At 54.5% G+C, this 22,249-nt stretch overlaps 1 protein-coding gene and 2 non-coding genes across 3 annotated transcripts in view; 2 read left to right on the forward strand and 1 right to left on the reverse strand.

The window, feature by feature from the left end:
- Positions 1-380: 380 nt before the first annotated feature.
- Positions 381-452, forward strand: TRNAC-GCA (transfer RNA cysteine (anticodon GCA)). Its single transcript has one exon. It is a non-coding gene; the product is annotated as a tRNA-Cys (tRNA).
- Positions 453-2,255: 1,803 nt separating this feature from the next.
- On the reverse strand, positions 2,256-2,327 carry TRNAC-GCA (transfer RNA cysteine (anticodon GCA)). The gene has a single exon. It is a non-coding gene; the product is annotated as a tRNA-Cys (tRNA).
- A 727-nt stretch (positions 2,328-3,054) lies between these two features.
- LASP1 (LIM and SH3 protein 1) overlaps positions 3,055-22,249 on the forward strand; it is a 39,184-nt gene continuing 19,989 nt past the window's right edge. Inside the window, exons 1-3 of the mRNA XM_010991842.3 lie at positions 3,055-3,265; positions 10,639-10,733; positions 19,661-19,745. Of these exons, the coding sequence (XP_010990144.1) occupies positions 3,197-3,265; positions 10,639-10,733; positions 19,661-19,745 (249 nt within the window). The 5' untranslated portion in view covers positions 3,055-3,196. The remainder of the gene's footprint in view (positions 3,266-10,638; positions 10,734-19,660; positions 19,746-22,249) is intronic.

Here is a 22,249-nt window from a genome sequence, read left to right on the forward strand (position 1 = left end):
TTCAAAATTCTATGTCTTATTTGGAGTTTAAACATTTTTTTTAAATTGAAGAATAATTGATTTACAATGTTGTGTTAGTTTCTGGTGTACAGCAAAGTGATTCAGAGATATATATATATATATAATATTATATATGTGTGCATGTGTGTGTATACTTTCTAAAATTCTTTTCCATTATAGCTTATTATGGGATATTGAATGTAGTTCCCTGTGCTATACAGTAGGACCTTGATGTTCATACTTGGTCTTTTAATTTTGTTCCTTATTATTAGTAAATTCAATATCATATAGCAAGAAGAATCTAATTTTGAAGAAGTAAGTCTCAAAACGAAAATTTTGGAATGAATGTAAAAAGGATTTACCAAATGTTGTCCAGTAGAGGGGGTATAGCTCAGTGGTAGAGCATTTGACTGCAGATCAAGAGGTCCCCGGTTCAAATCCGGGTGCCCCCTTACCTGCTTTTGCATTTTTCATAGTCACTCTTCTTAACCCGGAACAACTCGAGAATCCGAGGTTTCTGACTCCAAAGCTCCCTGAAAGATCCTCTTGTCTCTTGCACCTGCTTAATTTTCTGTCTTCAGATATTCTCCGACTCCTGAGTAGTTAAGAGCAACACCCCAGAGGCTGCACAGGGGTGACTCTACCACATCTAAGCTGGATACCGGGCTCAGTGGCGAGAAGCCCACTTGCACTCTTGGCAGGCAGGAAGAAGGCGCCAAACTATTTCCATCTCCGAGACCGTCTGAGACCAATTGCTTTACTGTTAACTATAGATCCTTTTTTTCGGGAAAAATGGAGTGCCGGGGCAGGGCAATATTATTTGCCTAGTTCATACTCTGACCAGAAAGACTAGACCAGAATCCAAGTTTAGAAGTTTTATATAGTGGCTAAGTTTAACAGGACCCAGCATAGATATAAGATAGAAGGTGAAAAGTGGACGGCTTTCTCCTTTATATTATCTAAAAGGCAGGGCTTTTGCCTGATAAACCTACAAATCTAAGTTTGAGGCCTGGTGTCCAGGAAAGGGGTGAGAAACTTGTTATTTCTCGGGTCTGGACTTTGTACCAGAGAGCAGCTCTGCTTAATCTCCATGTCCAGCTTCGCGAAGCATCTCACAGTCATGAGAGCCATGGGGAAAAATGCGTTCGAGGAGTATTCCCCTGGGGCCCGAAGGATGACAGAACCAAATTCCGAGTTTAAAATATCGCAACTGCCCCCTGACTCAAGAAACATGCCTCTCCCTGTAGCTTTTATTTTTCCTTTTTTGGGGCAAAACCTAGTGGAGGGGGACGCCTTTGCTCCCTTAACACTTGGCGTTTTCCTCTGGCCCAACAGTGATACTGTCAGCCACGCAGCCAATCTGTCCCCATCTTTAGGTTATGAAATTCAAGGGCCTTGTATTACTAGTTTAGTGGTTCTCAAAGTGTGGTCTAACAGCATCAGCATCCCCTGGGAACTTGCTAAAAATGCAAATTCTCGAGGTCCTACTCCAGGCCTACAGAATCAGAAACTGAGGGTGTTTTAACAAGCTCTCCAGGTAATTCTGACGCACGCTCAAGTTTGAAATCCACTGTATTAGTTTATATCAGTTTGCATCAGGCTGGAACTTTATTTTTGTGAATTAAAATGAGCTTTTGGGTCGGCATTGGTCATTTTTAACGTTCTCAAAGTGCTTTCATTCTGCCGGTGTCACGAGCAATAGGGAAAGGTGAACGTGGCATGTGCATGTCACCGGTAATAAAGAAAGCTGAAGTTGGAGAAAGTCTTTGTCTATGAGTTTCCTTCTCTTGACCCACCCTCACCCGAAGTGGAGCGCCAAGTTGGGGGTCATCTTGCCTTCTGAACCAGCGCCTCCAGCTGCCTGATATCTGGGGCTGCCAGCCGCCTGATATCTGGGGCTGCCAGCCGTGGCCGCAGAAATCCTGACACCTCTGGTGCGGATGATGTGGGTCATGAGCTTTTGTACCTGATTTGTACCGCTACTCACCCCTTCCTTCTGCGGGGTACGAAGTAAAACCGAAAGCTTTCCGCTACAGTTGGAAAATGAGGAAGGGATTTTTTTAAGCTTTTTTTTTTTTTAGTATTTAAAAATTTTTTTTTGTTTTTTATTTGTTTTTGTTTGGGGGGAAGAAGAAGGGATTTTTGAATATCGTTTTTCTGTTTTCTTTATCCTACGATCCGATATTTAAAAAAAAAAAAAAAAGCGGTCAAGAAAGAAGTTACATTAGTTACAGAAAGAATAGGAAAAGCCACCGAGGGGGCACCCGGATTTGAACCAGGGACCTCTTGATCTGCAGTCAAATGCTCTACCACTGAGCTATACCCCCGTGCCGCTCAACCGTTTGGAGACAGCGATTTCGAGTGTTTGGAATGTTAAGCGATTTGCTACATCGAAGGTGCGATGTTAAGGGTAAAGAGAATGGAACGAAGGAGGAAAGGGGGCTAGGCGGAAAGCAGAAAGTCCTCGGATCTCGAAAACCAGGCGAGCTGCACGGCAGAGGCGCGGGGAGGGAAGAACTAGCCCGGGCTGCGAGGCTCTGAGTCCAGGCGGGAGGGACGGGTTCCGCCCTACCAACGTGGGAAAGGACTTTGGGCTAACAGGGGCGGGGCAAGGGTTCCCGTTCGGTCCGCAGGTTCATGCCAGGTACCGACAGGTACAAAGGAAGTCCCCAAATCTGGCGAATCTGGTTTGGCGTTCAGGAAGGTTCGAACCCCACAGTCGACGGGTGCGAGGGGTTTGCCCGCTTCCCGCAGCCCGGGCGCCCAGATGTGCGGCTAGACCGGCCCTGCGCCGCCTCTAGCGTTGGAAGGACCCTGGGCAAAGTCGTCTGTCCGCGCCTGATTTCCAGGTGCATCTCTCCCGGGCACCTTCTGCTTAGGAGCGCACCTTGGCGCTCACCTCCGGCCTGACAGTCCTCCCCGGAACCCGCCCCCGCGCAGCCCCACGTCTCCCGGGGAGCGCGCCTCGCCGCGCGCACCCCTGCCCGCGCCCGCGGCGCGTCCCCGCCCCGATACAGCCCCTCCTCCCCGCTGTGTTTATTAGGGGAAGGAGGGCGGAGGCGGAGGCCAGTTCCCTAGCTCCAGCCGCCGCAGCCGTTGCCTGTGCAGTTGCAGCCTCAGCCGTCTCCTGCCAGCTCGCTCCGGGGAAAGAGAACGCGCGCTAGCTCGGGCGTCCCCGCCCCACCTTTCCAGAGCCATGAATCCCAACTGCGCCCGGTGTAGCAAGATCGTGTACCCCACAGAGAAGGTGAACTGTCTGGATAAGGTGAGCCGCGGGACCGGGAGACACGTCTTTTCAATCCCCAAGCAGTGCTCCAGATCGGGGGAGGAGAGAGGGGCCAGGTCTATGCTGCTTCACCCCGCAATCCCGGGATGAGGGAGGGAGGGCGGTGTCATGGGGTGTGGGGACAGACCCCAGTCTGGAAACCCAGAGATCCGAGGCGAGGCAAGGAGTCCACGCGTGGCGGGCAGCCACTACTGGAGAAGAGTGGGCTCTGTGCCCCGGGGTTGGGAGGATGCAAGAGGGGTAGGGAAGCCAGGCCCCAGGGTGGGGGTGGGGGGGAGTGGGGGAAGGTTAGGGGTGCAGTCCCGCCCTCTAGGGCCGGGAGAGTGAGAGGAGACGGCCGCTCCCTCTCCCCGCCGCGCCGAGCGCCAAGTAGGCGGAAGCGCGGGGCGCTGGGGGAGGGGGCGGCGGGGGGGCGGGGCAGAGGTTGGGGGGCCCAGCGAAACCGTCCACTCTGGCCGCGAATGGCCCGGCTTCCTGGCCTGGAGATTGGGGGGCGGGGGCTATCAGCTGGTGAATGTTGCATCTGGTGAACTGGGCTTCGGATAAGCTCCCGAACCTCACTGCAAGAGCCCTTGTTTTGGACGACCAGCAGCCCCGTTGGTGGTTCAGCGGTTAATGGACTAGCAGACGTCCTCCATAGCTTCCCAGCCCCCACCTCAAATTAGAAGCCAACTCTCAGTGCTGGGCCGCCCAGCCAGGCCCGGGCGGGGTCGGGTGCTGGAGTCGGCGGGTGGGGGGGTGCTTCACGGAGATCTCCTGAAATTGTGCTCAGAGGCAGAGTCCGGCTTGTAGAACAAAGAGCGAAGTTTTCAAAGCAGGTTTCCCTGATGGAGGGTGGGGTTGGCTGAGTTCAGGGGAAGCCAAGAAATGAGGGAGGTGTTAGGGGGAAGGGACGGTGGCCTTCTGGAAATTCACTGTCCCCTGGGGGCCCTTACACGTCGTGCCCCCCAACCCCCGCCATCATGCTGGACTCGTTCATCTGGTTGCCATTATACTTTTAGAGAGGGGCGGAGAGTAGAACTGGGTATTTCCAGCAGTTTGGGGTAGGATCCGGGCCTCTTTCAAGCTCCCTAAGATCGCACGGCAAAACCCACCTCCGTTCTCCATCCCCTTCCCAGACTGGAGGAGAGGCCTCGGTGGTTTTGTACCCCTCATCGTGCATTTCACCCAGCTCCTAAAGCTGGCTCCAGGCCAAAAGATGTCCTCCTTCACATCTGGACTGGCAGGAGTTGGGGGGCATGAGGTGGAAGAGGGGTACAGAATCTACCTGGAGTCAGGTTTTGTTTGGGGAAGGATAGTTCGTTGGCTCCTTTGGTCTTTCCCCTCCCCCTTGGGGTTGGAGCTTCCCCTGTGACCTTTCGCCTCTGAGTCAGGGTGAGGGGGTGGGGTTCCAAGGTTCTGGAATACATTTGAAATTGCTCTTGGAGGAAGGGGGCATATAGGGCTACTTCTGTTTTACTCTCTTCCTGGGCTGGGCAGAAGGAGAGGAGGGCCAATATTGTGGGTATAAAGGATGTGGGTGCTGACCTTCCCAATGACCATGGCTGCCTCTGGAGCGCAGGACTTGAGCCTGAGGCACTAGCTGAAGCTGGCCATCTGTTCTTACACACTGGGATTTTTCCCTTTCCCTGGTGGTAGAGAGTTTGGCCTCTGCATCTTGAGTGCCCTGTGCCCCTCTCCTCCACAGTCATGAGTTGAGAAGAGGCTGTGGGCACTTTCACCCATGTGAGGTAGAAGCAACATATGATGGAGGGATTGCTAGCCCGGGAGTTGGGAGACTTGATCCCATTTCCAAGTCTGCTCCCACGAGCTTTATGAATGGCTCTAGGCCTCAGTATTCGCCATCTGTCGGTTGGGTATGATAAGGTCATTTCCTTGAAGGTGGGGCAGTACACTGAAATGCTTGTCAAAGTGCCCGGAAGGGGATGTGGTATAGACTGTGCCCTCCCTACCTTTCTGAGGTGCTCTGTCCAGCCCCACACCTGGCTCCCCCTGTAAAGATCTTTGGTGTCAGGGTGAGGGGGCAGGGATCTTTCAAGGTGCCCTCCCCAGCAGTTCTCTTGCTCTCACAGGAAAAGGACATTCAGGTGGTTGCCCTGGGAAATGGGAGCTCTTTTTAGAGCTCTCCGTATAGGGGGTGGCCCCAAGACCTCACCCCTTGCACTGAGCAGGAGGCCTGGAATATCCAGATATTAGACTTATTCCTCCCAATACCCCCCCACCCCCGATTCAGGCAATAAGGACAGGCACTTGGAATGGGGACCTGATGCGTGGAGGACTGAGACTTGGTAGGGGGAACATTGGTCCTGTAGGCACAGTTGCTAACCAACTTCCCAAGACTTCCCATTTATAACAGGAGAGTCAAATTAGACTCACCTGTTTCACTACAATATCCGTCTGACACGATGTGACCCAGAGCACGAGCTGTGTCCTTGGTGTGAACCTTTTCTCCTCCCTGAGCCTTATCTCCCGAAGGCTTAGGTGGGTGATGGCCATGCCACCTCTGATGGCCACCTGTCCTCGACCTGCAGGACCCGTTGTGCTCCACGTGCTGAATAAATACCTACTGCTGGTGATGGTGTTTGAGGAAGGAGGTCGAGATTTGCTTCTCCAGAGGACTTAGGGGACAAGAATTGAGGGAGAAACAGGGTGACTCGGGCCAATAGACGTTCTTCAAAGTCCAACGACCCCCATTCCTGGGCTCTCAGATGTCTGACATTCTTCACTGGGCGTGTTTCCTCTAAGAAACTAATAGCCCTAGGTAATGGCTAATCTCACAATAGCTCAGGCTGGCTTGTTTCAGCCCCCCTTATCAGAGTCACAGACCCCACCGCCCTTCACAGACCCTAAACCTCTTTCCTCACCTACAACCAATCAGACTCGCGCACCCAAGCCGATCAGGCACTTTGTGACCCGACCTTAAAAAAGACCCCAACAACTGGCCCTCAGTGCTCCCACAGGCGTCTCTCCTCTGTGTGGCCCGCTGTTGTCTATGGCAGTGTACCCTAATAAACTCCTTTCTATTCTTATACTTAAGCTCTGGTAAATTCTTTTACTGAACCTGTGTGTCACCATGTCACAGGCGGCCCTGTTGTGCCCACAACAGTGACCTCACTTGCTCATTCAATGAAATATTTATTGAGCACCTACTTTGTGCCAGGCACTCTGTGGGCCTGCTGCAGGGCCTTTGGGGAGGGAGAGAGGCTGTGTCTCAAAATGTCCGTTATAGTCTGAGAGAGGGGGAATTTTGTCCCAGACCCCACTGGGAAACATTTGTATCTGGGGACCTGCGTTGTCAAGGGTATTGCCATGTCCCTCTCTGCCGGGCTCTTGAACAGAGGTGGAGGCATTTGGGAAGGGTAAATAATTGAGGGGCTGCTCGATCTCCTGAAATCCCCCCTCAGGAGGGCTCTCTGCCTCTGGTTGTGTGAGCCACCCTCCCCTCACCGCCCCCCAGCCCCCGCCAGGGGGCAGCAAGGTAGACGGAAGCTGGGCTGGATACAAAAAAGGAGAAAAGTCCTTGCAGCCCTGATGCTGCATTTCCCAACTGAAGCTGAGAGCACCCCACGATCATCCCGTGACCATCCGTTCATAGTAGCTATGACTGATTGGGATGTGCCAGGCTCAGTCTTCACAGGAGCCTCACAAAGCAGATGTGATTGCCCCTGGAAATTACGAACCCCATCATCAGAGGCTCAGACAAGTCCTGTGGCTCCTTCCTTTCTCAGCCAGAGCTCGAATTCAAATCTAAAGTTCTTTGTGCTCAGCTCTTCTGCCTGTTGTGTTTGCAAAAATTACTTTTATTTACACTATCTCACTGATATCCATCGTGGTCCCTCCTCTTCCTGACCCTGGCCTGAGGAATGCTGAGGCAGCAGGAATAATACGCTCCCCCTGGGAATTTGTGGAGGTGCAGCCACTGTCTATGCCTTTAAGCCAGCCTCCAAGGTGGCCGACTGACTAGGCCAGGGTAGGGCTGGTGTTGCCCCTGGAGGAGCGAGAAACTGTAACCCTGGGTGACAGGAAGGGAGGGAGAGGTCTCATGCTCCAGCCCTGAGTCATAGGCAGCCTGGGTGTGGAGGGCAAGATACTAGGCTGTAGGCACATTGACCCGAAGTTCCACCACATTCCCCTCACCCAGAGCTGTGAGCAGGCCGCTTCCCCTACCTCCATAGTGATTCTATAGAGGTGGGCTGGCCCAAGCCTTGCCCAAGTGCCAGGGATCTTGCTTCTGTCCCCATCAGCCTCTGTTTACCTTTCTGTGGAGTGGGTTGTAGCTTTGGAGCTGCAGGCAAGGGAGACCTGAGGGTGAGGCTGGAGCCTAGGGTCTGGATTTTTGTGAATAGGGAAACAGTGGACTTCAACGGCAACAGGAAGGATTCCAGTTGCATGCCTCAAGGTGTCCTTTGCTCCCTGAGTCCTGAGTCCCAGGAATGCTTCTCTGAAATCTTACCTGTGTCCTCCAAGAAAGGGAGGACTCTTGCCCTGGGACAGGGCTCATGGGACAGGGGAAAGAGGCAGACAGAGGGTCATTGTGGGCTTGTATTGACTTATTTCCCTGACTGTGTCCTTCACCAGACTCGACTTGAGACAGGGATGGTTTTTTTTTTTTTTTTTCTTTTTCATTTGGGGTCCCTTTGGGGTGCCTGGCCCAGGCTTGGCCCACAGGGGCTGTTGAGTGACTTGCCATCTTCTACCCTGGCTCCACCCCCCCTGCCCCACACTTTCCTACCCCAAAGAGGACACAGTGGCAGTAGCTGCTGGATTCTCCTCAACCTTGGAGCCCTCCTCCACAGAGGGGAGGGAAGGAAATGACGGGGAGCAGCTAGTGGTGCCAGGCTTGGAGCCTGTATCATCTCGTTACTCCTCCCAGCATCTCTGTGCGATCATGGTTTTAGCCCCACTTGACAAATACAGAGACCGAGTTCCATAGTTACCTTGAGGACACTCAGTCCACCCTCTTTTTCATTATTCTGCTCCTGAATCCTTTGTAAGAGAATAGCTGACCACTGCCCCAGCCGCTAACCTGTCTAACTGAGAGCAAGGGGTGTCTGGGGGTGAGGTGGGAAAGAGCTCCTGATGGAAATGGACACCACCCCCATGTATGGGGTCCCCCCTCCTCCAAATGGCAGCTGGGAGGGGTCTTGTGGAACCCCAGGATGGGCTGTTGGCCCTGTACCCTAGTCTGGTCAGTGTGTTCTGCCCTCCTTCCCAAGGGACTTGACTCCAGGGTGGGGACCTGGCCCTTTGCTCGGGTAGAGGTGTCAATGTCTCTCCCTTTGTCTCCTCCAAGTCAGCCGGGGCAGCTCTGGAGGTCCCCAGTCCTAGGACAGTGTGTATTCCTGCCTATGTGTGTGTGTGAAAGTGGGTCATGGTCTGGATTCCAGAGAATGTTTTTCCTGGCAGGGCCCTGCGGGGGTAGGGGGAGGCGGGGGCCCAGGCAGGGGCATGTGCAGCTGAGCAGGCAGAGGCCAGCAGACTGGGTGGTGACAGGGCCGGGGCGCTCTGCCAGCACCTCCCAGGCACTGGGGGAGGGAGGGAGAGGGGCTTTCACTTAGGGGGCTGATGGGGGCAGGGACGACCCTGTTCTAGTTTTCCAAAGGTGGGTTGTATGCATGGGCGTTTGCATCGGGAGGAGTCTGGGCTGGGCTCTGGGATAGGCCCAGATTGGGGTGGGGGCCAGGCTTACACCAGCCATCCCTTTGCTGCCAGACTTCCCGCTGGCCTGCTTCCCAAAGAGTGGTTCTCCTGTCGCTTCATTTACTGTTCCACCACTGGAGTGTCCTTTGGGTCTCCTTGATAGGGAAAATACCCTGTTAGACGGTGATTACCCCCCAAATTATCTCACGGTCTCTGGTTGGAGTGGGTCAGAGTGAGGGAGGTGAAATCCCAACCTCTCAGCTTCCCTGTTTCTGTCCCCTTCTCCGAAGCATCATAGAAGCACCCCTTGGCTGGGAAACACGTTTTGAAAAGCACCACCTTGGGGGAATTTTTTGACAGGTGGCCAAGAATCAGGAGTGTGCCAGGCACTTCGGAAGTCTCCCTGGGCCCTTCCCTGGCTTCTGGCCTCTTTCTTTGAGAGATCAGGAGTGTCTCTCTTGACTGCTGGGAGATGGGGCAGGGACAAGCTGGCTGGGTCACCCCAGCAGCTCTCGATTTCCAGGTCCTGGAAGTTGGACTCCTGGTGGGTGCTGATCCCAGGGCCTCATCCTGGGCTGCTGGGGGCGGATTTCTCTCATTTGCATGGATTTGCCTGAGCATCAGTGTTTCTTAGGATGGGGTCACCTCTGCTGCATCCTGCAGTTCCCCTGCCCTCATGGTCTTCCACCCTGTTCCTATCCCTCAGCTGCCCTGGACTGGTCCTTGCTTGGTTCTGGGTCCCTGGGCTTTGCTGGAGTCTTCCCTGTCACTCATGCTCAGTCACACACATTGTAGCTGTGGTTGGGCACAGTAGAGCCCCATCTGCACCCCAGCACACGCACGTGCGCACACACACACACACCCTCCCGTGCAAGCTGCTGAGGTTCGTCCTTGCTGCGCCCAGCACCTGACATTCACTACTTAGAGGTGCCAGGTGCTGTGCTGAGGGCTTGGTAGGTCATTTCTTATTTAATCCTCAACGATCCCAAGAGGGATGTGTACTATGATTTGCATTCTATAGACACTGAAATGGCTCCAAGGTGTGGATCCTGACCAAAGCCACCCAGCTAGTCAGGGTGGGGCTTTGATGTCCACTACGGGGATGGGGGTCCACCCCCAAGCAGAGCTCTTTAGTGCATCAGAGGGAGACCAGCCCAAGGGTGGGAGAAGAGGGAGGGAAGGGTAGGAAGAGTGTGGGTGTGGTGACTAGAGCCTGGGTACCCACCCCTACTGTGGGTGAGGGTCCCTCAGGTTGGGGAGGCATCAGGGCCTGTGTGTTGCTCAGGCCGAGGCGTGTCTCAAGGCCCTGGTGTAGGGTATGAGGGCCTGGGTGTGTAGAGGCTGGGCTGTCCTCTTCTCTAGGCCTTGTCAAGGCCAAGGAGCTACCCAGCACGTTCAGCAGCGGCTTCTTAGCAACCCTGGCGCAGCTTTGCATAAGCAATGAGGCTTCTCCTGCTCAGGCAGTGGAGTGGTCTAGGGTAGGGTGGAGCTGACCCTTCTCTGCCTTCTCCCCCTCCTGACAGCTCCACTGGCTGACTGGTGAGGGGTGGGACCAGGGAGGGCAGTGTCCCCAGCTGCCAGAGCCTGTGACCTGAGATGTCCCCGGGGGCATGTCTGTGCTCCAGTCTCAAGGGTGGAGCGCTCCTTCCTAGGGCCTGAGCCCCGCTCCTGACTCCTAGAGTCTGATGGGTGTTCTCTGCCTCTGTCCCCAGTTCTGGCATAAAGCATGCTTCCATTGCGAAACCTGCAAGATGACACTCAACATGAAGAACTACAAGGGCTATGAGAAGAAGCCCTACTGCAACGCGTGAGTCCTGCCTCAGGCGGGGGCTGGGGGCGCCTGGGCTGCCTCCCCGTCCTTCCCTCCATTCTGATACCCCCTCCAGGTGACCTGGCCCCATTTGATTCCCATTTTACAGAGAAGGCAACTGAGGCTTGAGGAGGGGAAGGGACTTTCCCAAGAGGCTAGTGGGAGGCTACTTCAAACCCAGGAGAGCAAGCTTGTTCTTTCCACTGCTCCCTGCTGTGAAGGAGGGTTCCAGCAAGGTCTTTCAGGAAAAAGTGGCCTCCCCTGTTTCCGCTCAGTTGTGTTCTCTGCTTGGCCTCCCGCATTTCTCTCTCCATAACAGCAGCTGCCTCCTCTCACCTGCCCAGTTGCAGAGGCTCTGGGCACTAGGCCTGGGGGCTCCTGGCTGCAGCCCTTTCTCATCATTTCTTGACAAGTGGGGGCAACGTGAAGGCATGATAGCTTTCTTCCCTGTCTGGTGAGGGGACTGCCAAGACCCGGTGTCTTTTCCAGTGGAACTGGTTTGGGATCTGTTCCTTCCCTACTGGGACCTGCAGCCTGGTCCGCTGCGGGGAGGTAGATAGAGGTGGGGGTCCCCCATCCCAGAAGGATCCCTCCATCCCATCCCATGCATTTATAGAAAATGCAACACCTTCTGAATTCAGGTTGACCACATGTGGGTCACGACATACACAGGACCTCAGCCACCCTACTAGGTGGGAGCTTCAGAAGGTCAAGTCACTTGAAGTAGGTGGCAAGATCCGTATTTGAGAAACTTCAGGATCTGACTTTGAGTCCTTTTTTTTTTTTTTTAATATATATTCTCAGTCAGGAGGCTTTCTGCAGCTGAAGTTCACCTAGAAGAGGAACTCTGGGATTTGTCTAGAAGGGGATGGGACCGTAAATCTCCCTCGCTGTACTCCCCTCCCCTGCTAATACCACAGCCTCATCTCCTTGGAGGTTGGAGGATTCATCAGGCACTGATTGCCTAGGGGCTGCTCGATGCCCACCTGTGCCAGGTGCTTCGAAAACAGATTTCCACATTGCCGAGAAAATCTTAAGCTGGAGAAGCTCCCTGAATGTCCCTGAATGTCGTCTCTTCTGGGAAGTTTGCCTGGGGTGGAGGGAGGGTCATAGCTCTCTCCTGGCTCCTCCCTCAGCTGCCCCTTCTCTCTTAACTTCCACTCATCCTCTTTCCCCTACCAACCCCTCCCACCCCCCCAAGGGAAATGGGACATTCTTCAAATTCTTAAGAGCTCAGACAAGCCTTGATTCTCTGCCACTTCCTCCCTCTGTTGGGGAGTGGGGTGGGGTTCAGCAAAGCCAGAGGCCGGGGCAGTTAACCTCTTGACTGCTGGACCACTTCACGCTAGATTCTGGGCATCCAGGCTCCTTTGGGGGCCATTTTGGAGACTCCACCCATCCAGGCAGGAGTCTGGCTGAGCCTGGAACCCAGGGGGTAGTAGGGACTGAGGCTTCTTCACGGCTCTTCCTAAGACACCAGTAGCCTAGAAAGCAGCGAGCACTGGGAGTTGGAGAAAGAAATCTGAGGTTTGTCCTTGTTTTCTTGATGTTTTCTCAGCCTAGTGCCAAAGTCCCAGCTTACTTTTCTTGCCCTCTTCTGGGGAGACTGCAGCAGGTGGGGGTGGGGAACTCCAGCAGGGGTTGGGGGGCTTCCAGGGAAGGTGGAAGATGCTGTTTCCAACCCACCCAGTCTCTCTTCTGGCTTCCAGCCAGAGAAGCAGGTTGACCCCTCACCATTCCCTCGGACTTTCCAGCCCTAGCCTCTGCCATGCTGAGTTGACCTTTGACCCAGCTGGGAAGGACCCTGGATAAGGGGCTGAAGACTTGGGGGATTTGTGGCCCAGCTGTGTTTCATTCCAGCTGCGGTAGCACCTTGCCCAAGGCAGCCACACTCCCTCAGCCAGTGTCTGCTGAGTGGTTAGTCTGTGCCAGTGGGCCAGATATGGGGATTCCGGGATAACCCAGATGTGGGCCCGGCTTGCAAGGGGCGCCCTCTGAGCCTTGACTTTCCTGTGGTTAAAAGTCCCTACTCAGGGATGTTGGACCCTGGACCAAAAAGTTTTGAATCCCTGCTGTGTGCCAGGCGCTGTGCTGAGTGTTCACGCTCATCTCTTCCTGTTTTCTTCCTGCCTTTGGCTCCATCCCCCAGTAACATTCAGGTTTTTGAATCCTGGGGTTTCCAGGGTAGAGCTTTGCCCCAATTCCCAGCCTGGTCTTGCTTTGTGAAGCTCAGGCCTGGCTTTTCAACACCTGCCGCTCAAGACCCACAGGGGCAGGTGATCGCTTCTGGCCCTTTGCCCAGGAGTTGAGCCCACCCAGTGAGTGAGTGCACGAGTTTGGTGTGCAGGAGGCTTCTACACTCTGTCTATTTCTGGCTTGTCCCTGAGCTGGGATCTCGCAGTGGGGCAGGCACGAGAGAAGGAAGCTGTCTGTCTCTCCCTGGTGGCTTCTCAGGACTGCGATTTAAGTTCTGAAAAGTGACTGTAAGCAGCAAAAAGGCCTCTTCTATTTCTCTCCTTGCACCAGACTTGTTTGGGGTGAGGTGGGGGAGAGAACACAGGCCAGAGCCCACAGCCGGCCTCCTGGGTGGTAGTGGGCCCCCAAGGACATGCATTTGTGCACGTGCCTGTGCGTATCCAGACACACACATGCCGCAGGCTGTGGGACCAGGGAAGAATGCCTAGGGGTTGAACTGAATAGACAGTGTTTGTGTCCATGCTTCTCAGACCATGGCCACTGAGCATTGCTACAACAAGGTAGAGGTGAATATGCCTGCTTTTGCACAGTAGCCAATGATGGATTAACCACTGTTAATCAAATTTTTTTCTTGAAGCTTCTAGGTAGGTGGGGTGAGCCAGTTCCCTTGGTTAGAGGAATATGTATGCTCTTTGTGATTTGTTTTGTAAATTACATTTTCCAAAAGTGGGGCCGACCTGTCCACACATACAAACTGTCTCCTTTGTCTCCATGCAAATAGTTGAGGAGCCTGGAGGTCACAGCAGGGTTGAGGGTGAGGAGGAATGTTCCTTCCCCCTTGGGGGCCATGAAGCAATGGAGGCTGCAGGCCCGAGACAGAGTTGCAGCCAGGGGACCCAGCTTTTGGGGTGTCAAGTGAGGAACAGACATGGGCTGGAAAAGAAAGAGGGGAGACTCAGTTGTACCTCGCCCCTCTCTACTGGCTGCAGATATTTGAGTTCTGTCCTTCGCTTGTCTTGAACTGTGGGCTGAGGAGCTGAGGAGGGTGGAGGTGTCCCTGGTTCTGCTCCTTCCCCTAAGCCTCAAAGAGTGGGGTGGGGCCTGCACTGGTGGGGCTGGGTGCTCGGAGTGTCTCTATCCTAGCAAACTGTCTTGAATCCAGCTGCTCTTTGGGGGTGGGGCGGTGGTGGGCAGATCCAGGACTGGGGTCTGGGGCTTTTCTGCCTCTTCAGAGTTCTCTGCCCCTGACTGGGAAAAACGGGATCAGATCTCTTGGGGAGCTGGAGGTAGCACCAGGAGAGAGAGTGGGAGGGGTGTGTGTGGTGTGTTTGGGATGGAGGAGTTCAAAGGGGCATCCACAGTGACCAGTGTGGCCTCTAGGAAGCCCCTACCTCACTCTCACCCCCCTAATCCTTACACTCAAATGTCAGGGCCTCAAGGAACCTCAAGGATCACTTTGCTTCCTAACACCCCATTTCATAGATGAGGAAACTGAGGCCCAGTGTTCCCATGCCTTACAAACTTGGCAGGATCATTTCTCTTTATGTAGTGCCATTGGCTTTGATTTTTCATTTTGTCTATGATCCCTGAGGGCTGGTAGGTCCTTCTTCATGTCTAGCTTTGATCTTTTGGGCTGCTCATTTTTTTCCTCTGGTCAAACAATGCCTCTTTGTTGCTTCCTGTTTCCATCATTTCAGCCCTTTAGGCCTGGGGAACTGGTGAGAAACTGGGTTAGAATGGATCCCCCCCCACCGCTTGCCCATGGGCAGTGCTCCCAGCAGGGGAATCAGTAGCTCCTTCCAGAGGCAGGATGTAGGGGCTGTGGGGTTTTTTTCCCCCTTTTGGTAAAACCAAAGGCTCCTTGTTGCTTTTGTTGATGTATTTTTGTTCCTCCTTGAACAAAAAGCTGTGGTTTTTGAAGGGGTCTAAGGCTGGAAGCAGCAAGGTTGCCTGTAGAAGGGGGAGCTAGGCTTCCTGGATATCTGGTCTGTTCTTGTTCTGCTTCTGAAATGCAGCAAGTGGTAGGGCTGGGAGTGGGGCTTTGCCCTGCAAGCTGTCCCTGTCACCAGGAAGCCCCAGCAGGAGCCTTGCAGCTTCTCAGCATCCTTCCTGTCCTCATCGTCCCTCCAAGCAGGAAGGTGATGCAGAGGTCCTCAGGGATAATCCTGAGGGGCAGAGGCACCCCTTCTCCTGCACCCCCATTGGTCATTGTCTGGACTCTTGAGATCCTGCTTTAGACATGTTTTAAGGAGTAGGCGGCTGCTGACTGGGAGTGGCTGACAGACCCCAGAGGAGTCTCTCATAATAGCCAAGCTTGGAAACCGGTTGTGTTTGAAAGGGGAAGTACTTTGTTCTCCATACACCCAAGCAAGCAAATCTTTGTCTTGAGTAGGGAGTGAGCTGGGGTCCACTTGAGAGAGGGATGTCAGCCTGCCCTTACGGGCATTTGTGGTGTGGGGGAGAGTGCATTGGGTCAGGTCTCTCTGTCCTTGACACTCAGCCTCAGTTTCTTTATCTGTAAAACGGGCACAGTGACATTGCCTGCCTTTTCTAGCCCACAGCCTTGCGGCAGGTTTCAAGAGAGAATGTGCGCAGGATACAATATATCAAGAAGTTGCTTTGTGTGCCTCTAAGTTCTCCTAGAAGCCTAGGCTACTGCAGACAGCTGCCTGATGGCCCTGTCCGTCCCTGTGCTTGCCCTAATGGATGCTGGTTCCCGTCCCCTGCCCCCCCAGGCTTCCTGTCCTCGTGGGCTCTCCATGCCTGTCTCTTCCTCAGAGCAGCTGATGCTGCTGTGGAGGGCGGGGAGGGGCATCCGCAGAGGGCCCACCGCTTGGAATGACTAACAAGGGGCCGGGTGCAGACTGGCCCACAGAAGGGACAAAGAACAGCTGTGCTCTGGACCCAGCTTCAGGCCAGAGCTGGGACGCCCAGTTCTCCCCACCCTGGCCCCTCGTTCCTTCACCATGGCCCAGTCTGTTGGTGGGGCTGGCTGGGACAGAGGGTCCCCCTCTTCTGTCTTAGCGCCTACATTGGGATACACAGGCATCCATTCATCTTGACTGGGATCTGAGGGTAATGGGTGGGGGAGCTTCAACCTGAGGATAGAGAAGAGGGGGAAAGGTAGAATTCCCAGCAGTTGTTTCTGGAAGGAGGTCAAATCCTGGAGCCCTCTTGGAAGGCAGTCATGTTGGTGGGAGAGGGACACAGCACCGGTCTTCTTGTGTCCTGCCTTCTATAAGCAAACCTGGGGCACCCGTCTTCCTCCCCGAAATTGTCTACAAGGATCCTGCAGACACAGTCTTCTGGTTTTGCCCTCATGGGCTCCTCTGCAGTTGAGGACACCCGTGCTGTCTGTCTCTTCCCCCACCCCCACAGTCTCTGTCTGCCCGCTCTCGCCCTGCTGCTCTCCTGCCTGGAGCTGAGGATGAGGTTGCCATGGGAACCCAAAGCGCAGTGAGCAGGGGAAGGGAAAGGCAGAGTTGTCTTGCCAGGGCTGGGGGCAGTGGGGAGGGGACAGGGTTGACCCAGCAGGAGGAATATAGCTGGTGCTCATGTCTGCCTGCCTTCCTCTGGCCTGGGGTCGGGGTTTAGGGGGCAGAGGTAAGAGACTGGAGGCTCTGGAGCCCCTCTTTAATCTGTTTTAATCTGATACAGGCTTAAAATCCCCCTCCTCCTCCCACCAGATTAAGCTGAGTCAACATCTAGGCTGGGCCCCCTTTCCCTTCTGATGGAATTAGTGTTCTGGCGGTGGGGGGCTGAGATCTGGGGGTCATGATGGCTCCAAAGAGAGGATGAAATACCTGCCAACCCCATCCAGAGGCACCCGCTGCCCGTTGGGCGTGCTCCTGAGACCCTCCTGAGACCCTCCTGGTGGAGTGTAGGAGCTGTGTGAATGTGGACCTGCTGGCCGCGGTGTCTGGGAGACATGCGTCGCTGTAGAAGACCTGTGTATATATTCGTGTGTGAGGAATCACACTGAGTGTGCGGGAGCCTTGGAATTGTGGTGTGGGGGCGCGTCAGGTGCGCATGTCTGGCTGACCTTGGGCTGCTGGAGCTGGCACTCCGTTTTAACCCTGTACGTTCAGGCAAATAGGAAACCCTGCGTGTGCAGGCTGGCTCCCGTGTGCATGTGTTTGCTGAGCCTGGCAGGCACACTTCCCCACCAAATGCTAACCAGTGCAATCTTCTCAGAACTGACCCTTCAGGTTCTGGGCCAGAGCTTCCCTGAAGGTCTCCTCTGTCGCTCTGCTTCAGGACCTAACCTCCCTTTTGTGCCACATGAATCTCTATTTACAGATGCTCACCACACTCCCCTACCCCCCAACCCTTGTTGCCTTCATAATGTCTCTGATTTGGTGAGAGTCACCCCCCAAGCCCTGCCTCCTAGGACCTCAGGGCCAGCCAGTTCTGCTAGAGATCTTACTTAGATCCCTCCTGCTGTTCTCTTTCTAGTCTCCAGGAACAGACTCCCGGTTGGTCCTCCGTTTCCCTGGAACTGCTCAGGACTTTTGAATGCAGCTCCTCAGCAGTGGGTGGAGCTGGACCAAGCCTGGGGACTGGACCCACAGCCTAGGCCCCACATTCATCCATGGGCCATTTCTATTGCCAGCTGCAGGCACCTGTGTTTGCTTTTGCGTCTCTGCTCTTCCCCCTCCTCTGCTCGGGGAGCCGTGGGCCTGGCTGCTCTGGGAGGTAGGACGCAGTTGGGGCAGTGGAGGCTTGGAGCACAGCTGGAATCCCCTTGCTGTGATTCTAGTTCCAAGATAGTGGCACCAGCCCAGAGGGTAAAAAGATTTGCCAGAGTCACCCTGTGAGATAGTGGCAGAGCCAGCGTCCTGCACTGTGCTCTTTATAGTCACATCCCCCTTGGTTGACTTTTCCAGACCTCAAGTCCTACCCTTGACAGCGGGAAGTTTTGTGGGATTATTGACAGTTCTGGCTCAGGGCAGGGCAGGCAGCTGGAAAACATGCCAGGCTTGGTGAAGCACACAGAGGGGGGAGGGTGGCTGGAAGTAGGCAATCTGTCTCTTACCTGGGGACAGCCTGTGAGTCAGGCATCTGCCAGCAGTCACAGCTGTGGTGAGGTGTGGTCACCCAGCGCTAAAAATGGCCAGACCTTGGCCGCTGCCCAGAGAAGCCACCCACCAGTCCCTGAAATTGTTGGGGCCCATGTGGGCCCCCGGCCATTTTTTGTACCATCACCTACACACAAACCACAGTGCCTCAGGGCTGACTCTCCTTTAGCTGGTTTGCTGGGAGACTTTGTGTTGACCCAGTGGGATGTAGGAGACCCGAGTTCTAGTCCTGGCCCAACTAGTAGGACATTTGTTTATTCAACAAAATTTTTTTTTGTGGTGGAGGTACTGGAGATTGAACCCGGACCTCGCACATGCTAAGCATGCACTCTACCACTGAGCTATACCCTTCCCTCTCATTCAACAAATTTATTGAATTAAACACCAGGTACTATTTTGGGAGCTTAGGATCAATCAATGAGCAAGAGACCAAGAACCCCCTCACCTCATAGAGAAACGGAGAGAGAAAACAATAAACCGATGCAATAAATAATTATGAAGTCAGCTAAGTGCTAAGTGCCTGGCGCCAGCACACCGCTTCCTCCTCTGGGAAATGAGGGGGTTGGACCGGATGGTCCTGGAGGTCCCCGCAGGCTTGGCTCTGACAGTTGCCCTGGCTCCTGCTACCGCCAAGCCAGCCCTCTTTTTGGGGGACAGACTATGGTCTGTCCTGTGTCTGAGACTGGAAGGTTTGATGCAGGGTGCTGGGTCCTGGGAGATTGTTTGGGTACAAATCTGGATGTTACCCTTTATTGGCCCTGTGCCTTGGCCACATTTTTTAACCTTTCCAAGCCGCTGTTCTCCCATCTGTCAAAGGGGAACAATAGGGCGGTTGTGAGAATTTGATGAACTAAGGCATGGGCACCCAGGGCAAACGGCGACAGTGGTTACAGTATTGTTATCTGTCACCCGTAGGTGACCTCTTTTCTGGCCTCAAGCTGACCTCCCACCTACCTTCCAGTTAAGCTGGACCATGTTAGCCCTTTGAAACACCACTCTGGATGTGTGCATTTTTTTCTCTCACTGCCTTTTCCAGGAAGCCTCCCTGGATATGCATGTCACTTTCCTCTTGACTTCTGTCTCTGTATTCCTCCTGCCCTTCCTCTGCTTGATTGGTCTCTCTTTTTTTTAATTTGAAGTGTAGTTGATTTATAATGTTGTGTTAGTTTCAGGTAGCCAGCAAAATGATTCAGTTACACATATATTTTTTTCAGATTTTTTTCCCATTATAGGATATTACAAGATACTGAATGTTGGTCTCCATCTCTGGTATCAGCTGAAAGCTTTGTCCTGACCCCGTGGGCATCTTCTCCCCAGTCTGGCTAGGCCCTCCTGGGTACCTGACCTCCTTGACCCTGTGCAGTAGACATGGATTATCCCCAAACAAGAGTGATCTGACCCCCTTAGAGAGTGTCCTCCTGGCCTCCCTTTGGAGTTCCTGGTGGCTAGCCCGCCACTCAGGCCTGATGTGTCTTCCCAGTTTAGTCCAGGCTGAGTCTGAGAAACGCTTGCTTCCCCTTGTCTATAGGCGGTGGGCACTCTGGTCCTAATGCTGGGGCAGAGACCATCCAAGGATAAGAGGATAAAAAGCCCAGGGGTTCCCACCCTTTCACCCACAGTGACCCCCTACTCTTTTTTTCTGTGCTGCAGACACTACCCCAAGCAGTCTTTCACCATGGTGGCTGACACCCCGGAAAACCTCCGCCTCAAGCAACAGAGTGAGCTCCAGAGTCAGGTGAGGGGGCAGGGCTGGCACTGGGGCCTGGCCTGTGTGGGAGGGGTACCCTGGATTTGGTAACCCCTGGATTTGGCAAGGGCTCCTTCCCTCTGGTTACTCAGCAAGGTCAAGGTGCTGAAATCCTAGCACCTGCCTAGTCTCCCCAACCCAGCTCCCACCCCGTGTGACTTCAGATTTCCTGACTTCATCAGAGGTATGGGTGAGGTAGGCAGGTATTCCACCATCACCCCCCTGCCCCGCTTCCTACCTAAAATAGGGCCCCTAAAGCCCACCTCCTCCAGGAAGCTGGTCTCCTCTCCCTCCTCTCTACTCACACCCACCCTTAAAGGAGGGCACTCGCCTCTCCAGGCTCAAGCTAGTCCGAGTTTATATGGTCTACCCTCTACTCCGAGGGCAGGCTGAGAAGAGGGCCTGGCTCCGGGGGTCTTGTCCTGCCTGTGTCTCCTTGGGCCTGATTTTCCTGAGCGCCTGCCAGGTGGGGAGCAGTGCACACCACTGCCGCAGGGGAGGAGACAGGATTCCTGCCCCAGGGAGAACTCTGGGGACACTGGGGGGTAAGCAAAAGGTCTGGAGTTTTTAGACTAGAACGACTGATCCTGCCTGGGGCTCTGAGAGGGCTTCTGGGACAAGCCTGGCCTGGACTGTTGGTGGCGGGGTAGGTAGGGGTTTAGCAAAGACTCCTTGGGGAACTTAACTAGGTAGCCAGGGTGCCCAGGGCCGGGAAAACGTCTTGGAGGATACACCTGGGCCTCAGAGGGGGATCTCTCCTGATCCCTCCAGAGTGGGCGTCTGCTGCCTGATCTTGTTGTGACTTCTCTGGGTCCCTGTCTCCCAGGGGGTCACATGAGGGAGGAGCAGCCCTGGGTCATCTAGGGCTTTCCATGTATTCTCTCACTTAATCCTCCCAGCAACCCTGTGAGGAAGGTGCTGATTTTCCCACTGTATGGATGAGGAAACTGAGGCTCAGGGATGGTAAGGGACTTGCTAAGATCACACAGGTAGCAGCAGAGGTAATCATCATAGTAATAGCTGACATATGGAGTGCTCAATGCCCTGGCGCCTCCAGTCCTCCCGGCAGCTCTGTGCAGCCCTGGGCAGGATCGGTCTCACTTTACGGAAGAGGAAATAAATGCTGATGGCTGAGTGCCGGTTTGTCTAACTCTGAGACTTGTGTTCTTTCCAGTTTTCCACCCAGCTCCCTCAGGAGAACTATCTGTAGCGTAACAATAAACACCAGACTTCCTTACGCTGGTGAGAACTTTTGTAGCTTAGCAAGCACTTCAGTTACTTTTTAGTTATTTCGTCTCATTTATCCTTGACCTGATTCCAGTGGTCAGACGAGGGAACCAAGGTGCTAGAGGCACCCTACTTTGCCTGTTGACACACACCCGGAGTGAGGTTTCAGGATCTGCTGTATTTTTCATTCCTGAGTACAGTGACCTTGACCTCTCCCATGTGTCCCATGGTGATGGGGAGTGAGCTGGGGAAGCAGCAGCTCCCATCTGCCAGCCCAGACCCCACCCCGCTGTGGTATGAAAGCCACAGTCACTCGGGGAGCCCGCGTGGGTACCAGACCCCTGCCAACTGAGGAGGACTGGTGGCCTAGCTGGCAGGAAGTTTTGAGACAGTTCTGGGGCCGGGGCCTGGTCTGCACAGGGAAGATTCTGGCCAGACTCTCACCAGGCCCTGATGCCGCCCTGGCCTCCCCATCCTGTAGGGAGCCCACTGGGGCCAGAGGTGGAGGGGGCTTCAAGGGGCAGGCAGACCAGAGCATCGTGGGGTAACTGTACTTACCACACAGCTTGAGAGGAGTGTGGGAGTGTGTGCATACACTCAGGCAGAGGCAAGGTGGACACACGCACACACACACACACCCCTACTCTCAGGAGAAATTCAAACCCTGCTAATTCCCTCAGCCTTTGTTGTTCCTACAAAAGCTGGGCTGCAGCTCTTTTGGCCCCTGGAACCTGATCCCTGAGGGGCGGGGTCTGGGTCTGTAGGAGGAAGCACCCCTGCCAGGGTCTGAAGGCCCCTCCGCCCCACCTGTGCCCCTGGTCCCCCTGGGCCCTGGCCCGCTGCTCACCTCCTGGGTCCTGGGTTCCTGTCTCTCTAGTGTGTGTTGGGGCGGTGGGGTCGGGGTAGAATCCTGAGAATGGCTGTCACTCTTAAGTAGGTCCTCGGGGGCGGGGTGGTGGGGAGTCAGGCCAGACCTCATTTAATCCTCACAACCACCTGATGAAGGAGGGACTCTTGTCCCCATGGTGCAGAAGGGGACACTGGATAGAGAGGCAATGCCCTTTGCCAGAGCCCCATGACAGGAGGCAGAAGTGAAGCCCTTTGCTCTTAGCTCTTCTGCAGCCTGCTGTGGCTCTCAGCCTGGTGCTTTCACCCACAATATGCACCAGTTACGGAGGTAGGGGTGGGGTTCAGGTTGTAGAATGCAGAATCCTAGGCCCCACCCAAGGGGCTTGTGGTTGGCAGTTCTGCGCAGGGCCCTGGAA

The sequence above is a fragment of the Camelus dromedarius genome, chromosome 16, assembly GCF_036321535.1.
Source record: "Camelus dromedarius isolate mCamDro1 chromosome 16, mCamDro1.pat, whole genome shotgun sequence".
In the NCBI taxonomy this organism is placed as follows: Eukaryota; Metazoa; Chordata; class Mammalia; order Artiodactyla; family Camelidae; genus Camelus; species Camelus dromedarius.